Source organism: Pyrgilauda ruficollis, unplaced genomic scaffold (genome assembly GCF_017590135.1).
Source record: "Pyrgilauda ruficollis isolate IOZ18807 unplaced genomic scaffold, ASM1759013v1 scaffold22, whole genome shotgun sequence".
NCBI lineage: Eukaryota > Metazoa > Chordata > Aves > Passeriformes > Passeridae > Pyrgilauda > Pyrgilauda ruficollis.
The window spans coordinates 3,228,041-3,249,111 of NW_024521428.1; the positions used below are offsets into that span (position 1 = coordinate 3,228,041).

General features: G+C 43.5%; 1 protein-coding gene across 5 annotated transcripts in view; it reads right to left on the bottom strand.

Moving 5' to 3' along the window:
• MAP4K4 (mitogen-activated protein kinase kinase kinase kinase 4) overlaps positions 1–21,071 on the bottom strand; it is a 164,307-nt gene that overhangs the window by 53,154 nt on the left and 90,082 nt on the right. For all 5 annotated transcript variants that reach the window (XM_041468402.1, XM_041468401.1, XM_041468400.1 and 2 more), the window contains exons 4-7: positions 5,524–5,649; positions 4,642–4,752; positions 1,769–1,859; positions 97–227 (exon numbers count right to left, since the gene is read on the bottom strand). In XM_041468402.1, coding sequence (XP_041324336.1) covers positions 97–227; positions 1,769–1,859; positions 4,642–4,752; positions 5,524–5,649 — 459 coding nt within the window. The remainder of the gene's footprint in view (positions 1–96; positions 228–1,768; positions 1,860–4,641; positions 4,753–5,523; positions 5,650–21,071) is intronic.

Here is a 21,071-nt window from a genome sequence, read left to right on the forward strand (position 1 = left end):
CTACAAAGCATAAGAAGTCTCAAAAACTGCCATAGTCCATGGACATTTATATTGCAAGTGTATGTTTTGGGTTTTTCCTTTGAACAGGACCCTTACTCTGTAATCATACGTAGCATCTGGATTCTCATCACAGGCAATAACTTCTGGAGCCATCCAGTACGGAGTCCCAATGAAAGTGTTTCTCCTGCCAACTGTCCTGTCCAGCTGAGCGCTCACACCAAAATCCACTGTGGGTGGGAAAAGAGTAAAATGAAATAAGAGGGAGGAAATCACGCAATGATTACTTTTGCAAAGTGATTTGAAAATAAAGCCCTGTAGATGCCCCACATGGGAAGACCATGCTGAAGAGAAATAAGATGATTAATCCTGAGGCAAGTGAGTGCTCATGGTTCACACACAATGTGCTTGGGCACAAGTGTCATGGGACACAGCAGCACACAATCACCTCTCCTGTACCCCTCACTGGTGTGCCTGGACAGGAGGGAGAGCCCAGCTGCAGAAGTACTGCCTGGGAGGCTGAGAAAGGGCTGTTTAGTCCCTTCCCACATGGTGAAGCCAAGCACCTTTGCCTATACAAAAAACAGCCACTTCCCAAAGGCACCTCTCATGCTATGGGAAAATGGCATGCATAAACACATCCCTTTCAGCTCACCACTTTTTCTGCTCTAGAATTGGACAGCAAAAATAATCTGTTGTTCAGTGAGCTGCTCTCTGCTTTAACGCACAGAGCAGAAACATCAATGAGAGCAAAAGATGAGAATTATTCAGAAAGTGCTAACTTTGAGCACACATGCACACAGGCTGCAAAAGAGATGCCCAAAGCAATTACATTACAAAGGTGTTTTCTGCCTTTCATTTTGCCCTGCTCATCACCACAGTGCTGTATGTCCTTCTATACCACTAGCTGCATCTGCCCTAAGAGGGCTGTGTCAGCTTCACTGCATCCACCGAGTGACAGTGACAAACTGGTGTAGACAAGCTCAGTGGAAGCAATGGTTTGGAAGCTACTGTGCTCCATTTTGGACCAAATGAAGGAAAGCTCTCCTAAGCGTTTCCTCCTCCAGCAGCCGGGACAACTTCCCATGCCTCATGCTGCAAGAAGGTGTAATGCAAACCAGAAGGGATGTGGGCTGGGTGGGAGGCCTTCAGCATGGCTCTATATTTAACGAAAAAAAGGTGGCGAGTGTAGCGTGATACAAACACAGAAGGTTGACATGTGCACTAAATGAAAGAGACAAATTAGAGGGGAAATAAAAAAAGAGTATGTCCACTTGGCAGGAGAGAAGAGGCCAGGGATGAGCACGATTTTCAGCAGGCATGCCAGAGCTGGAACTGTGTTTTGAATTCAATGCCACAGCTCCCTTGAGAGTGCTGTCCAGATCATATTTTTGTGTCCAGAACCTGAACAGCAGGTGCTATTTTAATTAAAGCTAAATACAAGAGAGACTCCTGTCACTTCCCAAGTCCAGAATAAAGTGAATCAGAACAGACTCAAGTTACACACAGCTCAGTAGGGGAAACAAAATGATCCCTGCACTGATTCTGGCATGAAAACCAACATCTCCTAACCAAATTCAACAACAACCTGTGCTCCATCCTCTCCAAGCAGGAGGAAATACATGCAGGCTGTCAATCCACATGGAACCACTGACAGAGTACTCATACTACAAAACGTGTTGCAGAGCTCTTAAAGGATGAAATTAATTTGGGAACATCATAAAACCAAAGGCTGAATGAAATGAGGAAGTGGACATGTGTACCTACTTACCAAGTTTCACTTCTGCATTCTCTGTTAACAACACATTTTGCCCTTTGATATCCCTGTGAATCACATGATGGGCATGAAGATGTGCCAACCCCTGTATTAAGGAGAAGAGAGGAAGGAGAGGATGTTCAGAGTTAGGCTCTTGGCTCAGCAACAGACTACCCATACCCAGCAGTCCCAAAGGTCACAGCACTGTGCCTCAACCTCTTGCAACTGGGTGCAAAGAGACCTGCAGCACACCACCCACACAGCTTTTGGTGATGGAGCTCACAGGCTCAGATCAGGCTCACACAGTACCTATATACAACCCAACATCTGCACTGTGCAAACACCTCCCAGCTGTCCTATAAAGAAAGTTCAGCTCCCACAAAGTCTCCAAGTAATTACATTCTAAATTACATCATTGTCAGTGTATGCCACTGACTTCTGACATGCACAGGGTCACACAGAATTCAGGTGGGAAGGAAGTGGAAGGAGAAAGGAGGCAGCATCCACATGTATAAATGCACCCCAAGAACGAGGTGGGGGGTGATGGACTGGCAGTCATGTTTCAGGGCAAGGGAGGACAGATGACAAAGACATGCTCTACTGCAAAAGTGCAGTTCTCTAGCCTCCATAAACATGAAGCCAGATAATTGTACCTCAGGAAAAAAAATGCAAAGAGGGAAAAAAAAAAAAAGCATAAGTGTTATACTTTCCAAAGGAAACACAACCTCCTGGCATACGGTGCTTTTTGTTGAGACAGCACCTGGATACATGCCCCAAAGCATTAGCCATGTGGAGGGAGGCCTGAGAAAGACATATGTTGCATTTTACACTCTAATGTAATTGGGAGAACAACAGGCAACCCTCTTAGCAACTGCTTGTATTTTGGGATCTCCTCAGTTTTCTGCTTGGAAAATTGTAGTCTCCAGTGGGATCATCTTGCCTGTTCGTGTTGCCCTCACAGTCTTTTAACATTTTGCGAAAAATAAAGGAATAGAACCTTTACAGCTGCAAGAAGTTAAGAGAGTAGTGGTTGCTGTAGAGAAGTATTTCTTAACACATGTTCTTCATTAACTGATCATTTACGAGTTTTCCTACATAACCATTGGGCTGTTTTCCTTTTTTTAAAACAGGTAATGAGTGTGACAGAAAAACACTATCTACAGCTTCTCTTCTACATATCACAAGCAAATCAAGTGAAGGGCTGATATCCTGAGACCCTTCACTGACTGCTAATGCTAAGTGTGGTCTTATTTTTCACAGGAATGAAGGCTTTTCCACAGCTTCACACAGGATATTTTTTTAAGCCTTCTGCTACTCCGACCCAGCCAGAGAGATAATCATCTGTTCTCTCCAGAGTACCATTTAACCCTACTGAAAAACACATTTGGAGTTCCAAAGGCCTGGGAGGAGACAGAGGGGCAACGTCTCCACTTTCCTGCAGTCCCCCGACCTTTCCAACCACACAAGGATTCACTGGGTCCACATTCACCTGTGTCTCCACCTACACCAATCTTTGGCACTTTAGCTCCTTTTAACTTCGTGTTATACCACCTCTCTCTTTCACCTCTGACAAACACTGTATTGAATCAGGGTTTGAAACGTCTCATTGCAATGTGAGCCTAGCATTCCTTTTTTCCAGATATTCCAGCTCCTGATGGTCAGTAATTAATATTCCTTTTGCAAATCTCTCATTGGAATGAGAAAATAGTACTCCCTCTTTCCTGAGCTACTTTTTTTCCCTCTTCTCAGCAAGTGTTTGACTGCTTTATCTAAGGAGGATCTAGGACGAATGCAACATAGCATAGAGTATCTCAGAGCCCACGTCTCTCAAATCAAAGGTTAAGATGGTCCTGCAGAAATTAGCTTTCCTCATATTAAAGCATGCTATCCAATTGTTTTGAAATACAACTTCTCCTTTGTAAGCAACTTAAAATGTGCCAGTCAAACACCAGCAGCTGGACTGTCCTCTAGCACTTGAAAGTAGAGCAAGAGACCAGAACTATGTGTCTCCCTCCGTCCTCATCTTAAAAATTGCCAAGGCAGAGCGAATGTGTAACGCAGACAACAGCAGCATTGATTTATGCAAGAGCCAGTGCTCATTTCCTTTAACATAAAGCCCTTCAGAACTTCATTTATGTTTAAGCAATTGAACAAACATACTGTGTAGTGGTATGGGTAGGAGGCAATTTGTTTTACAAAGAAGCACGAGGAAAACCATCCCAGATTTACTTAGTGAAGCAAAACAAATGCCAATTCAAAAAGCACTTAAACTGTACCAACTGGAAATTAAATATTAAGAGTAATTAGCTTAAGTTGCAATTTTAGAACAACTGGTAAGCTGCAGACCTCTTCCTGAAAAACTTCTGTAGTGCCGCCTGCAAGCACCGCACGGGGCACAGCCACACGTGACAGAGCTGCTTGCTCTAGACAGACTGCAGGGACAACACAAGATGAGAGCACATTACAGCACAGAAGTCCTGATTGTTGGCCTGGGCCAACAGCTCTTCCTCCATGGACTTGATTAGGAAAGAAAAAGGCAGCTGCAAGCTTATTTAGAAAAGCCCATTCTGTACCCTACTGTGCTAAAACACTGTTTCAGCCCCAGGTCTTAGGGACACTGTTTCACAGCTTCTGCAGTAGGCAAGGTCAGGGGCTCCTCTATTGGCTTCTCATGACTAGAAATTGCAATTTTCTGCAAGGCTTCTGCTACAATACAGTACAACTCACATCAAGTTAAATGATGTGGAGCAGACATCTATCTGCTCCTACACACTCTGCAAGTGATGACATGGTTAATGGGATTGATCAGAAACAGCTTCTTGCAGAACCTCAAGCTAGGCTGCATCTCTGTAAGACTGTTTCTGTGTGGGGCAGACTGCTTTCCTTACCCGGAGAATCTCTCTGGAGATATATGCTATCCAGTCTTCTTTCAGGGTATTCCCTTTTGTGTTCTTCACAAGGTCTGTGATAGAGCCAGCTCCACAAAACTCCATAACAAGCTGCGAAACAAATATCAATGTACAACCAACATTAAACACAGATCTCAGCTGTATAGCAAAGCAAAATAATCAGGTTACAGCATTGATTTGGGAAGCTCTTGTGAAGTACAGAATGTATTTTACATCTCTGCCTGGAAAATGGATTCAACCAAATGTCTTCAATGTGTGTCAGACATATATGGAATATGTCTCACATTAGTTACCACATTTTCAAGGACTGATTTAATCACTGTAATTTAATGCTGGGAATCTGGATTTACTCTGCTATGCAAAATGCATTAGCAGTAAGAGCACATCCAATGCTAAAGGAATCAAACTTATCACATCACTGCAACACTTCTTATCCTTTAGCTTCCATGTATTTATGGAAGAACGTGCACCCTGCCATTTCAACCCCAACCTTCAGTCCTCTAGAGGGTGTAGATGAGGTGGGATGAAAAATGTAATGGGTATAATATCAAATTCAGCTTTCTTTTTACAGTCACATATTCTTACTGCTCAGCTGTCTTGTTCCTATGAAACATGTAACTATCCATCTGGGAAACAGGGGAAAAAAAGTTACTTAAAGAACAAATCCACTGCTTATAGCAAATCTTGGTTCAGACATCCCCTTAAGGATGTGTCATTAGCCTCTGTGATTCACTTATCTGGCAGTTCAGGCAAGCACTAAACTCCTTTAGCTTGTCTTTCCATAAAGTGCTATTTCTCTCATCATCAATCTATATCCAACAGGGAAAGACTTAGGAACATGTCTGAAAAACATCTGCTTACCCACAGTTGGTCATCATGTCCTGGAGGACTCTTCTTAATGAAAGCACCATAATAAGTTGCAATATTTCTATGATGAGAATATTTCTTCAGCATATTAATCTCCAGTTTGATTTCTTCTTCTTCATCCTTTGGAAAAAAAAAAAAAAAAAAGCAACCCCCCATATGTTTAATATACCATAGGCATTACTGATTTATTCCTCACTTTCACAAAAGCAGATTTCTTCTGAACTTCAATTTACACCAGCATTATGTTCAGTAAACCCCTCTGATGTTCATGCCATCAAAATCCTGTCTATTGAGATGGTCTAAAACAAGTCTTTCCCGAATTTTCAGTAGCACAAAGAAACAAACAAAAGATGCAATGGATTTGACCCAGTGATGGAACATGACATAATCTGTTTCAAAAACGCAATGCTTGTAGCACCTTAAGCAAATCCACAGCTAGCAGGCTGGGAATTTATGACAGAGGAGTAGTGTTTCCATCTTCCTCATTTTTTCTTTTTTAATTTTGGAAATTTCAACCAGTTCTATTAAAATGCCAGAGAGTGGCTTTGTGAAACCAGTTGCCAAAGCAGGTTCCCATCTTGGTGCCAGCATTGGACTGGCACAGGAAAACAGAGGTGGAGATCAGGAATTCCCCTTATTGGAAGAAAAAGGCATTTGCCTCGTGCACAAGCTTCCTTCTCCTCCTCCATCTGCCTCTGTGGAGGAAGAGCAAGTGCATCAGGAAGAATGGGCCAGGAGCCCAGGCAGTAAACAGGATGCTGAAACACAAAGGCAGAGGAAGGATTTGCCCTGGCTCCCCCCGCTCCAGCAAGGTGCCAAGCAAAGAGCAGCTCAGGTGAAGGGAGGTCATCCCTCCAAAGAGCTGAAATGGGCAACATAATGAAACCACTCCTTAAAACACACACAACCTGCTTTTGAAGTGACAGCAGGACATGTTGCATGGAAGGATCCACACGCTTTGAGGTGGTGTGTGAGCAGGCAGCCAGCAGATAGATACAAAAGAAGGAGCGCACACCAACCCACCCCCAACTCTCTCTTCCCATACCTAGACAGCGGGAGTCTTCTTCAAGCACCTATCAAGGCAACAAATTAAAAGGCAGACAGATACCTCTTTTTGCTCCACAATTTTATATCCAAGCAGAAAAACATCTACCTTAAATGGATTCCAGGAAGAAGCCAAAACTTCTCCCTAGGGTTGCTGGCTGACGGGAACAGTAGCACATACTCTGATTATTCTGTGATGTCAAAGCTGATTATGAGATAAAATTTTAAGCCTTAAACTTCCTCACAATTTGTACCACACTAGCAATCAAATATCCTATTCATGATATATGCAGATGTTAATACTAGCTCCTTGTTAACTCTTTATACACACGGGCACACAGCTTGAACAAAAGACACCACTCTCTGCTACACAGCTAACAACCATTTCAAATACTCTAATAGTGGGGTGCAATGCTTACTCATAAATTAGTATCACAGAATTCCGAAAATGCACCAGGGATAAACAATTCTTGTATCTTCTCAGGATGTGTCTTTGAAGTAAAATACTGTGTACTTCTGCAAGACTGAACAAAATAGTAAGAAAATCTTGTAAATCAAAGTTCCTAGTGAACAGCACCCCTGGGAGAGAGAAAGCTAACTTGGTGCTTCCTCAGCTGCTTCTGGTGTCCTTGCTGTTGAATGATTTTTTATTTATTCAGACTATATGCAAAAAGAAAGACAGGAGGAAGACAGGCTTATATTACACTGAACCTCTGAACTGTGCATTTAGGCAAAAAAAAAAAAAAAATTAAACAGGAGTGCTGTTAAACTTGATGCTTTGGGACTTAATTGCTGATATGTTAATATGTATAATTGGATTAATCTGCTATTTTGAACTGACTTTTTAGATAAAAATTACTTCCTACCCTCAGCACATGAACACAATAGCTTTTGCAATACAATGGGCAGGATGTCCTAAAGGTTGCTTTTGTTTATTTATTGTAACAGCAGCCAAAATGACAATACTTAAACCGGATCTATTTCTGAAAAATGAAATAATAAAAATAATAAAAATCCCAGCCCCCTGTCCCCAAAATCAAAAATCCTGAAGAACAAACAACAAAAAAGGCACACAGAGAGCCAGCAGACTGTAGACAGTTACTGCTCTTTCAGCTCTCCACTGAGTCTGTGTCACAGCACCTGCTCAAAGGCCTGCAGCAGAATCTCCCTGCAGCACTATCTCCCCAAGTATTTCCCTGAACTACAGCTAACAATGGTCCTACATTCATATTTCAGCTGCCTTTGAGCACTTATCCACAACACAAATAGCTCCTCACCTACAGTTCAATCCAGTACAAAATGCAGTTTACAATAATAAATGGATTCAGTAATTTTTGCCAGGCTTTGGAAGAATCCACTTAGTTAGTGTGGATCGATAACCCCCTGGCAATGAGTCCTGAAGACTCTGTGGAGACAGGAACTATTATCAGGATTAATCAGCACAGAAAAGGCTGCAGCACCGGTGTGGTACAGCAATTGGTAGAAGACTTTAAAAAAAGGAAATTAAAAACAAAAATTTGGCCAGACCAAAATTGTTCTGTTCCAGATTCAGAAGCATTTTTTTTTTTCCAGGGTACAGGTCATTTCATCCCAATGTGGACATCTGAAAGAGGCCAAACAATGTGCACCCTACTGGTGTTTACTTCTCTCTACTAACTACAAAAGAAGGGTGAGGTCATTAACCAAGATCCAGACACCAATCCTGCAGATGTCTTGCATCAGGGCGAGATGAATCCCACCCAAAATTCTCAGCGGATAAGGCCATTTCCGCACAGATCTCCTTATGGACACACGTGCCTCAGGGAGGGTACGCTGCAGCCTGCAGCAGGGATCCTCCTGAGGTGCTTTGGCAGCCATCCTGGGATTTGGACATGTGAGCCAGCCTCAGAGATGGAAGGTCTGTCACCTCCTCCAGACAACACATGCACTGCACCACCACCACCACTGACAGTCCCTCCATTTGCACATGCAAGGGTATCACAAAAGCAGAAAATTAAAACTGATTGAGGCAAGAGCCTGTCATTCTCATGAAGTAATACAAAAGTACATCCTTTTTTCTTGAAGGAGAGAGGCAGCTGGTGAGCCCTTCCTAGTGATTTTATGCAGCTGGCATCAATTACCACTTTAAGCCATTATCTGTGAATACAAACTCCCATTGAAACCCTCTTTGTCTTCCCTCTGATGGAGCTGGTGGAAGTGTTTTATACTTATACATTCCCTGTCTGTTTGTGACAGCACATCTGATTACCAGTAATTTTTGCAGTAAGCTATACTTTTGCAAGACTCACGTGGTTAAATCAAGCTTGGAGCAGCTTTCCCCTCCCTTTTCATGTGTTTCCCTTCAGAGACTAAATGGACTTGCCAGCATCCCTAGGGGTTTCTAACTGCAACACTCTTTTACCAAAATAATCTTGTCTGTAAGATTAAAACCTGCATATGATTCCCACACAGAAATCCACTTATGTACATTCAGATAATTTCTAACCATTTGAATCAGCACACTGAAAATAAACCCAGGTGTGTTACCTCTCAGCCTACCATCCAGCAGCACCTGATCAGCTTGCTTACTGCTCCACCACAAAGCTCAACATCCCTTGTCCTTCCATTCATCACTGCACACAAAATATCAATGTGGGTTTTTCTGCATGCAGATGGCAAATCAATGACTTGTTGTTTGTATTACTTCATTTACAAAATTGTGATGATTTAAGTAGCTGAATATTTAAGTATTTGACCATGGTTGCCACTGGAGAAACTTGCCGTAAAAAAATGCTACCAGTGCAGATCCACATAAGGAAGATTATCAGCTGTTTTCCAAAGGTAGCACTCCACCTCCTGCAACATTATGGAAGGAAAACACTGCATATTTACACAAATTTTCAGAAGACAAGGAATTCAGAAACACTTTGCTGGACATTTTTTAGGGATGGAAGAGAACTAAGCTCTAGACGTGTCAGAATCAGGGAGGACATAACCAAAGGAAAAGTCTCTTCAAGTCTGTCCCTAAGCATCATTGTCTAGATGCCTCAGAGACCAAGCACAACTGTCCTGACCTGTTCCAGCATTAAAACTGGTATGAGACCCCTATGAGAAATTCTCTGAGAAACACACCTGGAGGAGTAAGGGGGAAATCACACTGTTTCCCACGCTCTACAGCAGAATGAAATTATTTCAGGAGCTGAATTTAAAAAAAAAAAACCAAAACCCAAACCTCCCAAAGGTAGAGCAAAGGCATATCTCAAGGCATGTAACTGGTGACTTTCCATTCAAACTCCCTCACCTGGAAGATCAATCTGACTACTGCTTTTGGCTGGAAATTTCTTCTGCCAACTCAAGGAGGAGAAACTCAGGGCTATTTCCAAAGGTTTTATTTACCCTGGTATTATGACGAGGGGAAATGCAAATGAGAAAACACAGTCCAGCAAGGTTAAAGCAAGACAATGTTCTGTGATAAAGGAGAGGGCAAGTTTACTTATCCTATCAGATGATTTATACACTGCTCTAAATCACTGTGAAGCAGAATATGAATTGGTCCTTTCAGTAACATGAGACAGTGACAAATCTTGCCTCTCCCCTCACAAATGACATCCAGTCATTTCAAGCTACAACCAAGGGTTTTTTAAAATTAATATCACTACCAAACAGTATAAAATCAAACACCAGCAAAACAGGATGGAGTGAGGGAAGCCTTCAAATCTCCTCTTCTTTGCTTTCCCAGTACTGCTCACAAAGGTTTGCCTGCCTATACCCATGGAGCTGCCCTGCCTGGAGCATGGCAGCTGGCAATACTCTGCTGGGGTTTCATAGTAAGCTGAGTTCCTGAGGATCACAAGCTCCAGTGTCAGCTTCTGAAATTTTGGAATCTTGAGATCACGGCAGAGTTGGGATCTGTGGAGAGCAGGAGGCAGCAGCCTCAGCCCAGTGCTGGGAGTGAAAAGGCGCCGCTAACCCATGGACTCCCAGAGCAGTGAAGAGGAAACCAGTCTGCCTTCACAGGCATCAAAATGATAACAACTTTTCCTTTCTTTTACCATCTGCCCCTGGCACACAAATTGAAGAAAAACAGGAGAAGTCCAAAAGAAACCCAGTTTGTTTTCCTTTCTGCTTCCTCTCATGTTTCACTTCTGCCTTTCACTCGCATTTAAAAAAAAAGTCCTAAAAGACACCAAAACCACAAACAAAAATCTTCCTGGATAAATCAAATCACAACACCAACAACACCAACTTTTGCAAACCACCATTCTGCTTGAGTGTCACAACCTCCCTCCTCTTTGCACTCCAGACATGGCCAGTATCCATTTGGAGCAGAATCTGTCCAGGACAGAGAAAGTCTGAATAGAGCCTAGCACAATAGGTGACCTTTTCTGCTGCAGGAATCCATAATATATACACTCGTTAATAAAGTTCTCACACACCAGGGAGATGTTTTGGCGAGGAAAGCCGGGGCAGTATTGCACACAGCACAGTACTTGAAGTGGGAGCTGTGGCGCTGCCTCCAAGCCGGGAAGGAGGTTGTAATTTCAGGAGGAACCAAACCACAAGAGAAACGATACTCCAAGTGGGTAAGTCCCTGCCAGTGACTGCCAAGGTAGGAAGTTTGTATAAAGCAGAGCAGCCTGCAGTGCAGGGAGTGCAACGTGGAAAAATGTGATCCTCTCCAACACCACAGCGTAGTGTTGGAATTGGGAATACGACATAAAATAGTTGGTAAGAAAAAATATCAAACACAGGCTTCTTGGGAGGGAAAGTCTAAACTGTTTTAAATAAAAGACTTTAATCAAGAGGTGCAATAAATATTTAACAAGTCCTTATACAATCCCTCCTAAATCTTAAATTTCTTATTACACCCCATCCTTCTTGAGAACTTTTTACAAGCCTTTAAGCTTTGTCACCCTCAAGCTAAAGACCTCATGTAAGTTTATTTCCCATCTGTCTCTCTCCTGTGTTACCTTCTCACTCCCAGCATTCTCTGTGCCTGTTTTACTTCACATGCAAGGTCTCTTTTTTACGAACACCTTACCCACCTTGGCATCAGCAGGTTAATTTCTCTGCACTGTCCTTCAGGTCCTTCCCAAATACAGACTTTTCCAAGGTTTTCAGACTGTACCCTCTTGAGAAAGGATCCATCATGTCACACAGTGACACTGACAGAGCACTAGCCATCCAGCAAGCAGTGGCGCAGGTGCTGAGCATCCCCCACCACTGCTGGGAGGGTGCCTCAGTCTCTGCCCCTCATCCACATGACAGCCCATGCAGAGAAAGGCCTTCATGGGCTTTACCATTTGTGAGCTTTCTGGAAACCAGGCATCCTGTCACTGGGAGCTGCCCACCAGCCTGCGAGCTGCTGCCGCTGCCGGCACAGAGCCACGCTGCCAGGAACAGCAAAGCAGCAACCCTGCTCAGGCATAGTAATTGCAGAAGACGGCTGGGAAGCTTTTTCAAGGGTCAAAAAAACCTTACTTTTGCGAGGACTGGCTGGCAGAACAGTGCTGTCCTTATGACCACATTCAGTTACCTTCAGTGACAACATTTCATCAAGCAGGTGAGAAACACTTCCACCAAACACACAAAACAGAAGCTGCTTTGTCTCGCCTTGGCACAACACCCTCTCTACTGCATGCTAAAGGCACTGTTTGAAACAAGAAAGCAAACGAGCCAAGCTGTTCACCACAGTGCCATCACTGAGGCTGCAGACATAAAGGAACAGTTAAATTAGCTGGACAAAGAGGCATGAGGAAGGACTAGCTCCTAAGCAGGGTCCCAGCACTCCCCAAGGAGCCTGTGTAGCAGCATTGTGCAGGCACAGGAGACCGAATCACGTGCAGGCAGGAAGGAGCCAAAAACCACGTGAAGACAATACTTGTCTGTTGTCTCCCCCTAAACCACCTCCTCTGCCAGTCACTGCGACAACAATATTTTCTTTCTTGGCTGATGTGCCTCCGGTGCCTTCGCTGGTCACTCAATGAGCTGCTCTGAAGGCACAGAAACCACACCACTGCTGACCTCCCTCAGTAAAATCCCGGGATGCCATAGGCTTTTCCAAAGACAACCAAGAGAGAAACCTCCTAAGGGCAAACAGCTTCAACTACTTCCAAGGCTAATTCCTTGATCCTAGTCATGATTACTTAAAAGAGTTTCCTGCTCAGATTGCATGTTTGTCCCAGCTATACAATCCAACTGTCCATCCTCATCAAGCCTAAATTACTTACAAGTTACACAACAAGCTAGCCTTGTATTGACATCTTCAGTGCTCTCATAAAAGAGGGAAGGACTAGTCCCCTACTTTCATCACTATTATTTACAGTAAAAATGCCTGTTGCTATACAATTTCTACATCCAGTCTCAGATTTCTTGTGATTGGAACAAGCCCTTCCTAGCAGATATTAAAATTAAGCCTGTGTGTGAAAGAAAGAAATCTCCTTTATGCAAAGCTCCAGGCTCAGATAATTAGAGGAGATGTAGATGCTGGAGAGAAAGCAGGCTAATGCACAATGCCAAGATGTTGCACGGCTTTTCTACTTCCAATCTCAGCGTGTATTTGATGCCAAGGAAAGCAACATCTCAGGGGATGACAGAGCCAAGGAAGGCATTTGCCCACTGCCTGGTCCCTGCTCTGCCGCGGGCAGTATGAAGCTCCACCACTCGCACCTGGAGGGCAGATCTCCTTCCCAAAGAGATCCACACATGAGTCCCTCCCCACATGTGCAGTCCAGACGCTGCCGGGCTGCAGTTTGGACCTGGGAGATGTAAAAGGCTCCTGAGTCCTGCAGGTTTCATGCAGCTGGAGAAATTCAACCAAAAAACTAAAGTTCTGGCTTGAAAGTAAGCTTTAAACTTAGAGGGAGGCAGAAGGGGAACATCTGAGAGAAGAGAGGAAACAAAAGGTTGAAATGACTGAAAGCAGATTTCCTATGCACCAAATGCCACACAGACATGGTATTAGCAGAAATGTAAGCTGACAAAGTAAAATACATTAAAAATAATAGTTCTGGCATAACACTAGTACATACGTAGTGAAAACCTATAATTACACAAAGACACTAATTTTCTTAAAGGACAGATTTATCTAATATACAGCCTCACACCCACACTGACCAACAAGTCTTGTACATGAACAGGGAAGAGGAATTTATTTACAACCCCTCTTTCATTTCATATATTGAAGGAAACCTAAATGCTATCAGACAAATAAAATAGTTTGGGATAACAAACACAAAAGATATAACCATGCACACCCAAACAGGAACAGAACAAATGACAGGACAGAAAAGTAATCCCACCTGGGCTCCCCTCAGGGCTGTTTCACATAGGATCTTTTATCAAAATAAGATGGTGCTGGAGAAGTAGTTTTCAAGAGAAATTCAGCAACCCTATCACATACCACCATTTCTTTCCTGAAGCGCCTGGCACTGATCAGTACATTATATTATTTCGGCCAAAAGCAAACAGACAGATTTGCAAAGCAGAGGGGGTAGACTGGCAACGGTACTCCAAAATCAATCATACATTAAGAAATAAATTTTAAAATAAAAATTAAAACAAACAAGTCCCAAACCAAAACAAACAAAACCAACAAAACAAAACTAACAAACAAAACCACCAAAAACAAACCCAAAATACAGGGCAGCACAAACAAGTACCACCACAATTGCCAGCAGTGAGCAGCTGGTAGCCATGAAGCAAGTACCTCGTACTCCAGGACACACAGTGTCACCAGTGACCTTCACCCCTCTTCAAGACAAAAACCACCTCAGGCAGACAGACCTGTCCCTCACAGGCACCTTTCCCCATGTTAAACTGCAGATCCCCAGGTCACTTTCACTCCAGGCTTCAGCACAACCACTGTGTGCCTAAAATCAGACAGAATGAATCCAGGCTTAAGTCACCGGTAGCATCAATGGTTAAGACAAGCAAACAATTGCTGGAAGACTACAAGTTTTATAATGGTCTTGGTCTTCTGATGCCAAATCAAGTAGTAGGTTGAAGAACTTTGTAACATATTGCTAAACCCTCAGCTGTCCACATTCCCTAAATTTTCTAATGCTTTAATTAACAGAACTGTCCTCATTAAAGGAGCAGCAATTTTTCCTTCCAAATATTTAAAACTGTCTGCAACACTAACAAAGCCCGGTATTTTGTCAGAAAATAAGTACTAAAAAAAGGCCCAAACCTGAAATTACTGCATTTTCTTTGCAGGCCACCAATCCACTTCTATAAAGTGACATACACTTCACTGAGCCTGCTACTACGAAGAAACAGATTTAATGTTTCTTTTCTAAAGTGGTGTACCTTTGTCTAATGCCCATTTTTAGTGCAGCAAGTAACCTATGCTCTGCTTCACACCCACAAAAGGAAAACTCAAAATTCTGCACTATGCTACGGATTCCAAAAATCCTCTTGTAAGCAAGGATTGGTGTGAGATCATGATCTGACTTATTCAACACAAGGTTTCTTTTGTGCAGCAGCCAAAATATGTAAATTGCCCAGGAATAAAAGAAATCATCCGATCTGTACATGTGTCTTACAAACACGACTGAATGACAGTGTGAGAGCACAAGTCCTTACAAGTTTTAATTTCAGGTAATCTTTGCCTAAAGGTTAAACACTTTAGCTCCTCTGGTCCAATATTAGTCACCGCTCAGCCTCTGTCAGTAATCCACAGCCTTCCCCCTGCCTTACGCATAGAAAGGACTGCAAATCCAAAATGCCAGGTGCCAGCAGCGAGGACCCAAGAGGTTCAAAGGTCCACTCCTCTCACCTGATGAGGGACAGAAGGGATCATCACAAAACCAGCTGCGACACCAGCCCATTGTAGTGTGTTTGAGAAACAGACTGAATAAACCACTGTCTGCGTATACCATGGGAGGAGACTGGACCAAGTCCTACAGGTTTGCCAAATTCAATTTTCAAAATACTCCAGAAAATGCCTTTGGTTTCTTACACCAACACTGCAAGCAAGGACTGCTTAAAAAGCTGGAAGCCGGAGGCTCGCTCCTACTCCCTTTGTCACCATCTCCACCTTCTCTTCCCCTCTATTTTGGTGAGAACTGTTCCTCATAATGGTGACAGAGCGGAAAACCAATATCAGGTCAGTAGCTGTGACACCGTCAGACCTTCACAGACCTACTGAAACCTGTCCAAACCCTTAAACCACCTGCTACTTCTTGGGAAGGAACAGGCTCCTTCTGCAAAGGGTAAACCCAGGCCTATGACGGATATCAGACTGGACTTGGGATTTCTGCTCCTCCCTGCTCTTCTTCATTCCCAAAACTTACAATGTTACAGCAGCTTTAAGGGTGAAAAAACACCACCACGCTCAGCTACTCTACAGGAATACACAGAAAATAAATAGCTTGAAATATTGAAATATGTATGCTGAGAGCAACTCTCTTGAAGCAGACCTCTCTAACTTGCTTGTTCACGTATGAATGAGATCCATGTTTATAACCCTAGGGGTTTTCAAAGCAAGAAAGAATATGGATATTATATTTTACCTCTAAAATACACTACTGCTCAAAAAACCAGCTCTTTTAAAAATGGGAAATCCATTACCAAATGATTCACAACTGACTGACAAGATGATGATGTCTGTAATTATCAGATCCAATCACTCAAATTACAATTTACCAGCAGACACACAAACTATTTGATTCACAGTTAACATTTTTTCTTCAGCAATTGCCAGGTCCTTTCTAAAACAAGAGAGGAGACAGACAACCTCTATCAGTAACAAATGCAGCTGCTGATGAGTGGAATTTAGGGATGTCTGAGAGGGGCAAATTTCCCTTCATGTCTGTGCCAAACTCTTCCAGAGGACAGATGACAACCAGAGCTGCAACCAAAAGGCTTTTTTCCTTTGTGTTCAGACAGGAACAGCTGTTAGACAGGTACAAAGGTACAGCCACGTCTGGGCATGTGTGATAAGCGAGTTCTTTATGAAATTGGTTGCTGAGGTTTTGATTTTCTTTGGTAGATTAACGCTGACTTATGCAGAGCATTTAAAATCGCCCTGCACTGCCAAAGCTCTATAAAGGCTGTGCACTTTAGTGTACAAGTTAAGTGCATTTGGCGGTACGCTACATTGTACAAAATCATTTCCATGCAGCTGCCAGCAGAAGGGAGCTATATTCTTGGACCAGATGTTTTTGTTGTCGGTGCTGCCAAGCACGCCTGGAAACCTCTCAGCTGAGCAGTGCTGCAGGAGTGAATTAACAATGAACAGAGCCACAAGATGCTCATGTCCATCTATTAAATGGGGTGTCACAGTCCCCTCTCTCCCTTACTCCTGCTCTCTGAGCAAGGGAGCTGTGGATGGCTACCTAATTATTTACCTGTCTGAGAAGAAAAGCCTTTCTGCCTACATCAGGATAAATTAAAGCAACGAATGCTTGCAAATATTATACCCCAGCTGCATTTATCCTTAGCTGGGAAGGTGACAAAGAGACCTTGATTAACAGCCAAGAAAATAGGACTGGAAAAAAATATAAAACAGTCCTAATGCTACAGTACATGTTTGTTTTTGCTGCTGGGCTGTGAACAGGCAAGCATTTATTAAAAGGTATTTCACTTAAAAAAATCAGAGCTGCTATGGCATCTCACTTTCCAGTTTAAAAACAAACAGCTCAATCCCAGCACAAGTCTCTCACTCTTGAGCTGAAATGCTGAGAGCAGGGGACAGAAGTCTACTTCCCAACCTCAACCCCAGATTCCTCAACACCAGGCTCAGCTGCTCTTTGCCCTGCTGAAAAGCAGGGGCTCCTGCCAGATCCTAACCTGTCAGCCTTGCCTTGTCTGTCACAGCTGCACCACAACTAGCCGAGGGGACCTGCAGGGACCAAAATACTGAATGGTCAGACAGCTGCTCAAAACTGCAGGTGTGCATGCACAGCAGGCGGCGAGAGTCCGAACAGGAACAAGGGAGTCAGGCACCAACACTTGGGTGCTGATGAGAAGAAAATGAGATTTACTCAGTCCAAAACTGTCCTGTGATGGGCCCTACATTGACCACAAAGCCTGTAAGAGAAACTAGAGAGGCCAGACCTTCTCACCCAGAAAGAAAAAGCCCTGCAATAGTCCAGGAAGAGGTGGAAGCACATCCACCACTCCATCCAGGCTGCTGGAACCCTCCCCGGGCAGTGATGGGCATCACCGCTTCCTCAGGCCTGTGGTCAGGAGCTCCCTTGGTTATTCTACTCACTGGGCACCACACATGCTCAGAGAGACAAGTGACATAGAAAGGCTCTGTGTGTGTGTGTGTGTGTGTGTGTTATGAGCCTGCTGCGAGCTGCTCTGGAGGCTCTTTTCTCAAGCAGGCAGTTCAGACAGGCACAAACCCACTCCTGTAGCACAAGCACCTGTAAAAAGTGAAACTCAGCAACCTGACTGTAAAATAAAAGCAGGCATAACATGTTTTACTGAAATCCCCCGATACATAATAGAATCTGATCCCCCTCAGAAAATATATTGGTTTGGTTTCCTCAGCCTGCAGCAGCCACCACACCCCCTGTGCCAAGCATGGCCCCAAGTCTGTCCAGCCAGCATGTGCATGGGAACTACACTCGAAGCAGTGCCTTCCTTAAGGATATATACACAAAAGTTTGGAGTTAAAAAAAAAAAAAGACCAGCAAAAACAAAGAAACATGGTCTTTCTTGTTCAGATAAACTTGGTCGCCTGCTCAGGGATTTTTCTGTTAAAATAAAAGCAATGCTATCACTACAGAGTCTCAGGGGAGGATGACTCATGAGCAGGAAAGGGCCTGTAATTCTGTGCTCAGGGTATTCACCCCAATAGATATTACAACTTTTTACTATGCTAGTCTGGTAACATGATTAAGTGGCAGTCTGAAGAAATCCTCCCTTAATCACACTTGATTCGAAACCAAACTAAGAGCAATTAGCCCAGCCAAAATGCGTGGGGGAGACAGGGAAGGCATTTACATCCAAAAGACGAAACCTAGATTGTTTGGAGAGCTTCAAAATTCAGGAGGCTAAGGTTCAAGGCACCGTATTTGCTCAGAGCAGAGCTGTGTGACAATGAAGTCATGCACAAAGGGACAGCTGCAGCAACCCTGCCAGCTCCAGCTCCATGACCAAGGCAAGGATCTGCTGGTTGGCTTGGAAACATTACCAAGCAGCATGGAAGCAGGAGAAATCCCACACACAGCAAATCAGACCTCTCCAATAGCTGGAGGCAGCTAAGTGAAAGACCATGTGTTGCAGAGGTCAGCTTCTGCCAGACTAAGGTATCTGAACAAAGCCCGTCACAGCTGAAGGCTCCTCTCCTGCAGTTTCCTGCAGCCTAGTCCCTTCAAAAGGCACATGTAGAAATCCCAAAGCCCACTCAAAAAGAAAAGTTTCACAGAAACTGATGGTTAAATTGGTTAAGCTTGTCTCTGCTGGTTTACTAAAAAAATGATGCACAGCTACAAAAAGCTTTTAGCTGTGCTCTGGATGGCATGAATTGAAAAGTGAGGTTCAGGGGGTGCAGAATAAGGAAAGGAAGAACAGGGAGGCTATTATGAAGACAGAAAAACATAATATTAGTACTACCACCACTGATAATGGTAATAATAATAGAAAATTATAAAGTTTTGGGTGCCTTTTTATTTTCTTTAATAAAAAAACTCTCCCCAAAACAGCTCCATCTGTAGTCTCTGAGCATCTGGGGCTTTCTGCCAAAGTGATCAGTAGCAAAGAGCTAGCATTTGTCTTTGAATCACAGCCATTATGTGCTTCAGTGTTCCCACACCACACAGAAACTGGAGGCACTCACAACTCCTCCTGGGCTAACACTGAGCCACTGATCCAAAGCACGAAGGATGAGGGCAGTCCATGTGTGCTGCTGCATATAAAGGCAGGGCACTATGGAAAGAAAAGGACATTGCTGGATTTCATGACCTATAAAACTTCCTGAAAGCAGGCTTAGCTGAGGGCAGCTCTCCAACTTGCTGGCAAGCCTCTTCAAAGCAAGACACCCAGTTAAAGGTTGTCCCTATCATACAATACATCCCTTATTCCCTCAGGCCTCTAGCTCATGAGCAGATGCTCTTCCTGAGGAACCACAGGGTGTACATCCATGCCACAGTCACAATCCAGTTTTGGCCACCTCTCCACAGTGCTGGCCTGAAGAGTGGGCACCTGCCCGTGCACACCAACAACCTGCACACTGCAGCCGCTCCCCTTCAGGGAAGTGCAGGGCTCTGCAAAACCCTTCAAGTGAGGTCAGCTGCCCACCAGCCCTACTCACCTCACATCTGTTTTACCATTCATCTTGAAAAGATAATTAAAAGAGAAGCTTAAAAAGGAAAAAAAATATGGAAGAAGTTCCCTCAACGAAAGATGCAAAAAAACCTACTGAACATCAACAGGCTCCTACTGGCATAACTAGAACTTCTCTGTTACAATGCTGTGTATCAGGTTTCAGAAGAAACATTTGGCTCCTGACATCACATAGGAGGGCAAGCAGGTTTCTCCCTCGGAAGCCCTCTAGTGATGGCCAAAAGCAGAGCAATCACACGTGTATTAGCTTTGAGTGCAATTAGGAGGAAAATGCAGCACCTGCACAAGATATCCCTGCTCATCCGCCACACCAGAGGAGCAGAGAACAGCTCATGGAACTAGGCAGGGTGTTTGTGACTGTTTATCCATGCCCTGAGTAGCCATTTGTCCTCCAAAGACTGATGAATATGGGTATTTTTGTAAACAATCATGGATTAGACCTCTAATCCAAACAGTAACCAATCTATCCAGAGTGGTTCTTAATCAAGACTCACCAAAAAACAAAGAAAAAAAAGTGGAAAATTTGTAAGAATATAGGCTTGATACTAAATGTCTTTTTTTCCCCCAATCTTAAACACTGAATTCCAACTTTTTTACCTATATTGACCTGTAGCAATTTCAGCTCTCCACTGAATATACAGCTCCTGAATACATGAATTCCCACAAGTATATATATTCATCCCATGCATTATCAAGCTGCAGAGAAAACCAGCAGAATAAACATCTTCATTTTTATCTAAGAAAATTTCCTATTAACTGCCAGTCAGTCTTCATCCCCCTCTGGATCCAGCACTGCCTCAGGGATTATAAGTATGCAGGCCTTTGCTACGAAACAGCAACCTGCTGCCCAAACCCACTGAACTGCGTTCTCCTGCTTTATCAACCAGCTGTATGAAATTCACTTATTACAGAACTAGCTATATAAAATATATAAATGAGGTGTTGAAGTGTCTCCAGAGAAGGGTAACAAGGCTTGTGAAGGGTCTAGAAATCACGTCCTATGAGACACAGCTGAAGGAGTGGGATAAGGAGGCTCAGGGGACCTCATTGCCCTCTACAACAGCCTGAAAGGAGATGCAGTGAGGTGGGAGCCGATCTCTTCTGCTGTGCCTTCATTGAGAGGACCAGAGAAAATGGCCTTAAACATCACAGGGGAGAGTCAGATTAGATATTAAAAAGAAAATGTCACTGTTCAGGTGGTCAGGCATCACCATCCCTGG